At 42.5% G+C, this 9,384-nt stretch overlaps 1 protein-coding gene across 1 annotated transcript; it reads right to left on the minus strand.

The window, feature by feature from the left end:
• Nucleotides 1-822: 822 nt before the first annotated feature.
• On the minus strand, nt 823-3,141 carry LOC128984470 (ATP-dependent DNA helicase PIF1-like). Its single transcript, XM_054403792.1, has one exon. The coding sequence runs from the start codon at nt 3,139-3,141 to the stop codon at nt 823-825; it is 2,319 nt and encodes a 772-aa protein (XP_054259767.1).
• Between the last annotated feature and the right edge of the window lie 6,243 nt (nt 3,142-9,384).

Raw genomic sequence — 9,384 nt, forward strand, 5'->3', positions numbered from 1 at the left:
AAATTTATTAATGAAAATAGATCAAGTAATGTTTGTTTCCCTGTCGGTTAGCCATAAACTGCAAGGCATATCCAGTTCCACCACGAGGAGGCCAGGAAACGTCGGAACCATATTATTAATTACATGTACAAGTCAGTAAAATTTTGTATAAGATAAGTAGATTGATAAGTGAATAAGTTGATAATAGTAAAGTATTATATTAATTAAATAGATTATAGTAGATATTCATGTATATATTTATGAAAATAGATCAAGTAATGTTTGTTTCCCTGTCGGTTAGCCATAAACTGCAAGGCATATCCAGTTCCGCCACGAGGAGGCCAGGAAACGTCGGAACCATATTTACAATTATTAACACATGTACAAGTCAGTAAAATTTTGTATAAGATAAGTAGATTGATAAGTGAATAAGTTGATAATAGTAAAGTATTATATTAATTAAATAGATTATAGTAGATATTCATGTATATATTTATGACAATAGATCAAGTAATGTTTGTTTCCCTGTCGGTTAGCCATAAACTTTATGGCATATCCAGTTCCGCCACGAGGAGGCCAGGAAACGTCGGAACCATATTTACAATTATTTACAAATATACAAGTTAGTAAACTTTACTAACTACCTAAAGAAATATGAACAACAACTTAACTAACTAATAAAAAGAAGAAAAAAAATATATACAACAACGGGGACTTTTGATAAGGCAGGCCCCCTATCGTACTGCCAAACTAAAATACTAAAAACACGAAAAACGACTTATTTCTAAAGAAAAAACTTAAAGGGAATATATACAACAACCTAAAGCTAAAGTCAAGTCAGGGTTAGAGGAGGAGATCGTCATACACGATATTTTTCGCGTATGCGATTCCCCCTTGGACACGGTCGGGACGGACAAGGACGACTATATGGTCTGGATGCCTGACTCTACTGAGCAGGACGTACAACTGACCATGAGTGAAACAGTCACTGCGAAGATCGACTCCGACGCGATCAATCGTCTGGCCCTGGCTTTTGTGGCCAGTCATGGAATATGCCAGCATGAGAGGGAACTGAAGACGGCGGACACGAAGCGGTGACCCCTCGACGAACGGGAAAACGAACTGAATCCGGGGGATACAAATCGGATCATGTTGTCCAGGGAGTCGCACTGTGATCAGACGAGGTCTTATTGCCGTCACGAGCACTTTAGTGCCGTTTACGAGTCCGCTGTCAATGTTCAAGTTCCTCATGACGAGACACACGGAGCCAATCTTGAGTCGCAGGACATGGTCTGGTACACCCTTGCCAGTAGCTTGGTTCAACAAGTGAACGTCTACATCCATACCATCGTCGTTCTCCTTGTCCACAGAATCAGCACTCCTCAACTCATGAACGACGCCGTCCATCAGGTTGAGGACGGTGTTGTTGATCTGTTGGACATTGGCGTTCATGGTTGAGAGAATGGCCCTGCCTGCAATTCTGTCTGTGTGGTGTAGGTCACAAGCAGGAAACACAAACTCGATTAAGTCGGGAAGGGATGTCACGTATTTCACACCGGACAGTGGGATCAGGGCAACAGAGTCACGGCCTTCCCCAAAAGGAACAGATGTAATTGTTCCATTGCCTACTTGGAGGAGGAAGTCAGAGTAGGCAGTGGACCCAGAAGTCCGGTGAGGAGTGGAGAGAGAAAAGATTTTGAAACTTGACCACAGAGATGACGCACACAGTGATACACAGGCAATGTCGGCCGGAGTACGAGCCTTGGCAACAACTGGTGCGATCTGACGGAAATCTCCGCAGCAGATAAAGATCTTATTCCCGAATGGCTCAGGTGAATTCATGAGATCACGCAGAGATCTGTCGATGATTTCAAAAATGTACCGGTGAGCCATCGGGGCCTCATCAAAAACTATGAGCTGTGCGGCTCTGATGAGTTCTGCCCGCTGAGATCCGTTGGTCAAGTTCCAATATCCAGTGCCATCGCCGAGATCAAGTGGTAGCCGAAACATGCTATGTGCTGTCGTGCCACCAGGCAGATTACCAGCGGCAATGCCGGAGCTAGCGACAGCAATAGCGACCTGGTTACGACTACGGACGTATGCGAGGATAACTTGTATTAGACAGGTCTTGCCGTAGCCTCCGGGTCCGTCAAGAAAGATCAATTTTGTTGATCGACGATCGACTTGGCCCTGTAGTAGAGACCGAACATGATCGAAGACCGCCCTCTGGTCGCGGGAAAGTTTAGGTTCCCACTCATCTACAAGTGATCTCTGACGATTTTCACCGTAGATGAGTAGTTCCCTCCCCAGTTCGGTCGTGTCGTCATCTACAGTAGGGAGACCGTGATCGGCCAAGCAGGATCCCTGACGTCGAAGGCTTCGGTCGATCTCAATTAGAGCCAGCTTGTACGCAAGCTCGTGATCAAGAGGATTCCGCTCTAAATGGTCTTCGCACAATGCGTCACGGAAAGCATCCCACAAGAGGGCCGCAGGAGCTCCCATGTTACACAGAAGGACAAAGAAAGAGCGGAGCCTCGGACCGACCATGAATCGAGCTGCTTCCTTCAGGGCTTGGTGGTACTCGTCCTCGTCCTCAACCAAACCGAGGGTGCGCGCAACCTGTTGATATGTCGTGCAACCATCACCACCACGAGCAAGCAGGTCGGCGTATCCCCGGCACGGAATGACCATCAAAAGGAGCCTAAGAAAGTACTGCTCGCTTCTGTTTGGCGAGACCCAGAAGAGACGACAGATCTTTTGGCCACGCTTTCTTGAGGTAAGGAAATGCTTGCCGTCTGGATGGTCGTACACCTCAGCATTACTAGGGCGTTTGTTATGAATAACGTACTGCTCGAAAAAAGACTGGTAGGTTAAATCGTCGAATACCGAGTCAAGAGGCCTATTGAAATACAAGAGCAGGTCAGAGGTAGCTCCCGAAGTGGCGTGTGTCAAGTTGTTAGGGCGGAAGCACACAGTCTGTTTTCCCTCTAGGTGGACAGGGAGACAATCGACTGTGGGCTCAGACTTTGAGATGGGAAAGTCCAAGAGACGCCAGCATGCATCGCTGGCTCCCACCATACGCTTCGTGACGTAGTGCTCAACTTCATCGTCTTGTTTAATAAGAGGAGTAACTTTGACGTTCTGAAGCGAGCCACCCTTCATGAGGTATTTAAACAGATACTTGATCACACGACGAGTGGAAGCTACCTCCAAGTTGATGTGTGCCTCGTATTTAAGTAGTAATGCCGAGTTGTACGGCACGACCCAGCCGTCATGTACAGGAATCGATTTGTTTCTTGAAGTTATACTCCCCTCGTTACTATAATCACGTCGATATCGTCTACATGGGTTGATTCACAGGGAGGTTTGGGGAAAAATTTTGAACAGCTGCCTTTGGCAGTGTCCCAGCAAGGGAAGTCGGTCCTGTGATCCGTACCACAAGGGCCGTGGATCATGTGCCGCAGAACCAACGCCCTTAATCGGCCTCCTGCCTCCTCCGGAGATGGAATGTCAGCGCGGATGAGGGAGTCTATGTCCGAAGCCTGCACTGGTCCATCGCCATCGATTTTGAACACGATGTGGGCATGTGGAAGACCCCGCATCTGCATCTCGATGACGTGGACTATGTAGATAGACCGACCGAACATAGCTCCGCTGCGCAAATCACGGAGGAGTTCCAGCAGTTTGATATAGAAAACTCTGCAGGCCGTGCTGGGATCACTGCGACCGCTTTTTCGAGGACAGGCTTTTTTGTTCTCCTCCCAAGTCGCACTATAAGTGAATGTGAGAAAAAATGTGGGGAAGCCGAGACGTGAGACCAATGCCATAGCATTCTCATATCGAAGTTTCATATATCTCGGCCCCCCGGTAAACGAACTTGGGAGGTAAACTTTGCCAGCCTGTACCCCACCCTCCCCCTGAACTGTCTCGTCATTGTTAATGTCGTTGAGCACTTGCCGTCCACCACGATTCGCCGCTTCAATCTCATCCAACGGCCCTATCCTCATGGCATTTTCAGCTGCCTTCGTCTGCGTGAACTTGATGTAGTTGAGCTTCTCGTCCTCGTATCTGGCATACATTTCGACCTGCCAAGCTTGAGACAGTCGGCCGAGGTGTGAGAAACGAGGCTCAGACAGCAGAAGGCAACGGGAATAATCATACTGGGACAATTTGTTGTTAAAATTGTCACGGCGACCAATATGCCAGCCCAAAGTGCCTTGAGGATAGAGCAGAGGGTACTGGAAGGGTTCCATGAGGGGACTGAAAAGGTTGATAGAATTGGGTCTTCCGGATCCAACTTTCCATACGGATAGCTTGCGGGGCTCGTAAACTGTCTGGTCGGTGCTTATGACAGCGTGCACCTCAACGCCTGTTTGCCTGTCACCTAGAACGGGACCATGGGTAGATCTACTTGTCACTTGGAAATCCAAGTGAGCGTTCACAGCTGGCTCACTACCCAAACGCCGATAGTGAGTGACGTATGGATTCTGCTGTGACAGGTATCGATTGATAGAGTCAACAACGTCACCGTCAAGTGATCTACCCAAGGCAATGTTCCGCCGTTCTTCACCGTCGTCGATGTAAAGACGGGACCGGTTCACAAACTGTACGTCCCCAGCCTTAGTGGTAAACTTTTGACCAGGGTCGGACAGATTGTAGACCTGGTGGTACATTCTCCCTTCGATTTTAAAGAAAGAGAGACCACTGGGGTGCCTGTACCCACCAGATACCTCTAAAGCACAGAACGCAAACAGGTCGTTGTAGGCACGAGCCCTATCGAGAAAACGCCGATCCGAATAGAAGGATTCATCAAGAGGACTTAGATCAAGGACGTTGTATGCCCCTTGTCCGCAACACCACTTCTTCCTACCCTTTTCCTCCTCAAAAAGTGGAGCGCCACAGTGCATACATTTAAAAATATCATTGACCCAAAGACTAACTTTTTTAAGACTAAAAGCTGGAATATCATTCAACAGCTCCCCCTTCCAAGACCCCATTGGACCGTGATCAGAAATGCTTCGAGCAAGTGAAGCTGGCAAGTGACGAAGATCGGTAAATAGAGGATTTTTCAGACGGAAAATCTGCACCCTTTGTCGAGAGGCATCAGGATTTCGTTGGCTATATCGACCAACCGCCTCTCTGTTGACCTCAGGGTGACTCTGGCTGTAACGCTCAACAGCTGCCCTGTTGACCTCAGGGTGCGTTTGGCTATAACGGCCAACTGCAGCCCTGTTGACCTCAGGGTGCGTTTGGCTATAACGGCCAACTGCAGCCCTGTTGACCTCAGGGTGCGTTTGGCTGTAACGCCCAACAGCCGCTCTATTTACCTCAGGGTGATCTTGGGAGTATTGCTTTTTGTCATCCCTGATTTGATCAGAGTGTGTCTCCCTATACTTCTTTTTAGCCGCATTCACTTGCTCTTCCCTTGTGGTTTCCAAAGTTTTCGGGCGTCCACGTTTGGCTTTTTTAGGTCTTCCGGGGCATTTTTTAGGGGCAGAAACTGTCTGGGAAGGGGGAATAGGTTGTGGATCATTATCGATACGTTCGATCGACCGGACAGTGGAGTCAATTGAAAACCTAAGTTTCATGATGCTGTACTGTCCGCCGACGAACGCACAATTCACCAATAAAAGTGAGGCTAGTGTAGGGAAACTCCCACATACGAATAACCTAGCCTTATTTTTATCCGATTCAATGTCTCTACGGCGGGTTTCATTCACGGCGTGTGAATCAAATAAATAGAAATGATCTTGGTGACGCCAAAATGCAACAGTCACCAGTTGCCCCGTGAAAAGAAACCCGCCGTCGAGAGAATCAGCGGGCATGGCATTCTCCAAACTGGATGATAAAGACTTGACCGCCTCATCCAAGCCATCAACACAAGTCGGGTACAACCCGTTAGAAACATGCGTAATTTCCTCAATGGAAATCTGTTTCTCCGCAATATCAAATGTCCTGGACAGTTCCTCGGGGAACAGGAACCTGTCAACAACGCAAAACTCACGGCGAGATTTCGCATATAGGCGATCGCCGGCCATGAGTATTTCGTCGATGGCGGATGAACTGAAACCTCCGCAGAACACTTGCCAGGCAAGGGCACAAGCTGCATTGGCCATGCACTGAGCGTTGTTACTATCAGTAGAGAATCGTGGATCTCCCTGATGGAAAGAACCAGCAGCTACACAAGTGTAATCCATGCTTTCAAGCCAATTTAAAACAAATAATTGTGTATCGCAAATTGGCAAAAAGCACAAGTCCACATAATAGGATTAAGTGATGGTGAATCTTTAACAGGTATAGTCAAATTTGGTAGCAAAAATAAGAGCGAGAACCAACTCATTGTACTGCATTACCCACCAGGTATAGTCAAATTTGGTAGCAGAAATAAGAGCGAGAACCAACTAGATGTACTGCTTTACCAATAATCAGCCATTATTAATTTTTGGGAGGAAATGAGTAAAATAAAAAGTAAACTAAGGACAATACAAAGCATTAATAATATTTGAAGAAAAAAAATTACGGAGGAAAGAAAAGTGAGAAAAACATTACTACAATACTACCATATTACACGTCTCTAGCGCGTTTCTATACGATTCGGATGACCATAACAAAGTCATTAAATTTCAATGTTATTCTCCATAAGAATAACATAGGGCTCGTAAAAACTTTCAAATTTTGACATTAAACCTAAGTTTTGGGGGTTAAGGAGTAAAGTTACGAAAAAACCTGTAATGAGTAAAATTTAAAGTAAAGAAAGGAGAATACAAAGCAATAATAATATTTGAAAAAATTAATTATTTAAGTATGAAAAAATAGCGAAAACCGGTAAAGATTTGAAAGAAATTTACCAAATTTTGAAAGTAGGGCGTTTTTTGAGGGTTAAGGAGTGCGATTTTCGGAAAACGCCTAAGAGAGTTTTGTATAAAATTTAATTCCTGTTCCTGGATATACTTTCAAATCTTTTCTATCTCTTACCGTTTTCGAGCTATAGCCCTTGGAAAAAAACGTGTTTTGTCGTTTTCAGAGGTCCGCCATTTTGGATTTTTAGGGTGGTTAAAACTTGAAAATGGGACTTTGGCGAATATCACCGTTAGTTTAAGATCCCATACTACAATACTACCTAGTTTCAAGTCTCTAGCACGTTTCTAAGAGGTTTATTTTATCTTACTAATGTTGGCAATTTTCAATGCTATTTCCCATAAGAATAACATGGGGGGGAAATTCGAGATTACGGGGGGGTTAATGTTAAAAAATGCAACTTTTTAGGATTTTCCCGTGGGTTGGGGCCCAAGACCTACAAGTGTGCCAAATTTCAGATCTCTAGCTATTCTAGAAGTGCTCAAACATTTGTATCCCCCGTGAGTGAGTGAGTGAGTGAGTTACACATCGGGCTGTATAGTTATTTAGATATATCTGAAAAGGTCATAAATTGAACGGGAGGTACAACTAGATGCAGATACAACTAGTCGTAGGTATGAATTCTTTTGCTAAATAAATCATAACTTGGATGATATAAATTTTAAATATGCACTTGAAACAAAGTTTGAGATTTGAAGATTACCTAATATATATATATATAATATATTAGGCATTCTTCAAATCAAATCATTTTCCTACTACTGGATATTGAAGATTTAAATAATATAATAAACTGTTTCCTTGTTCAATATCCTTTGGTATTGTTGGATGACGACCGGTTTCGTGATGACAGTCTCATCATCCGATATTGTACAAAGCATTTACAGACAGAAACTATCGCGATGCACGTCGAGCCGGCCGCGACTGTGACGTAAGCGTGCTGCACACATCGCGATGGTTTCTGTCTGTAAATGCTTTGTTTTGTAAATATATTATGTGTTTTTGTTTTGTGTTCGGTAAAACTTTATGTCTACATAACGAATAGTTCTACGAGGATTGACCTGATGATGTGACTGTCATCACGAAACCGGTCGTCATCCAACAATACCAAAGGATATTGAATAAGGTAACAGATTATTTTATTATTTAATACGAACTTTTGTTTAAATGGTTACGTTTGTTAATCTTATAAAACAACTAATATAATATATATATTGAAGTGTTTTTGTAGGGTTATTAGTGACGATTTGTAAATTTAAAATTGCTATTTTATTTGTATGGAGAATAATACAGTAGACTTATAGTTGGCTTGTTACTTGATGATGGTTGTTAATTGATATTTTAATTAATATTGGCAAATTTGTTACATTCATACTAAACAATTAATATTTCACAAAAATACCTTATTACCTTCAAGGCAAACGCAATAACATATAAAGATAGAAAACCTGATAAAAAATAACACTGGTATGACTGTTTTTGTGTAGCGTATATATTTAGTTCTTATGAATCTATCATATTGGTTTGTTGGTCACATAGTTGCAGACAAGTACTTATACCACACGCACTATTACAGCTTTTTAGACACAGACACAAAAATGCCATATCTCGGTCATTTTTAATTGGATTTTCTATGTCGATGTGTCATTACGTTTGTGTCAGAATTTACAGTAAAAAGCATTCTTGTGTTTATTTTAAGATTTACTGGTTTAACGTTACTACTGTTAAAAATGTTTAAATGGCTGCCATGTTAAATTTTACATTTATAAATTGTAATATATTCTTGCAAAAACTAATTATACTAGCATTAACATTTATTTACAATTTAAAATTTTAAGTAACATGGATATAAAAGAACAAAATGGTGGCTCTGTGTGTAACCATTGATTTACAGGTGCTTTAAATGTGATACTGTATTTATACATTTGTTATTAACCCAGAAATTATATTCTAAAAGGTTGGTAGAGAGTTACTTAACACACTATAGTTCGACAGAATTGTTATAACAAAGTCACTACCGTACTAGATCATAAATGACCAGAAATATATTTTCATCAACATCATTAGGAGTACTGGTTAGATGACGTATTTTCTCGTCACACAATTGGTATTTGGAATGTGACGTTTGCAGTAAAGATTTGAATAAAACTTGTTCAATATCGTACAAAACTGTGATTTTATTATTTTGTATAAACAAATCTTTCAATAAGTCTTAATCTACGACTCAACGAAATAAACTATGACCAATAGTTGTATCACCAGCGGCGTTGCCTTAGTTTTTGTGTTAAAGATATTCGCTTATGAGGCTACCACGTAAAATCAAAACAATTGTTAGGTTGCAATTGAGGTCAATCACACTCTCGCAGTTACTTCCCTGCAAAGTGACCCGAGTGACCCTACGTAAGGAATATCTAAGAAATAGCAAATTAAATCCTTGTACGCTAATCACTCATATTTCCTTTACCTTTCCTAGTACTAAACACTGATTCCCTTCATTGCATTATTTTGCTAACGGAAGTCCATTCAAATTCTTTAAGTCGAATTGTT

Source organism: Macrosteles quadrilineatus, unplaced genomic scaffold, assembly GCF_028750875.1.
Source record: "Macrosteles quadrilineatus isolate MER2022 unplaced genomic scaffold, UCM_ALF_1.0 Scaffold_2__2_contigs__length_208266976, whole genome shotgun sequence".
Classification (NCBI taxonomy): domain Eukaryota; kingdom Metazoa; phylum Arthropoda; class Insecta; order Hemiptera; family Cicadellidae; genus Macrosteles; species Macrosteles quadrilineatus.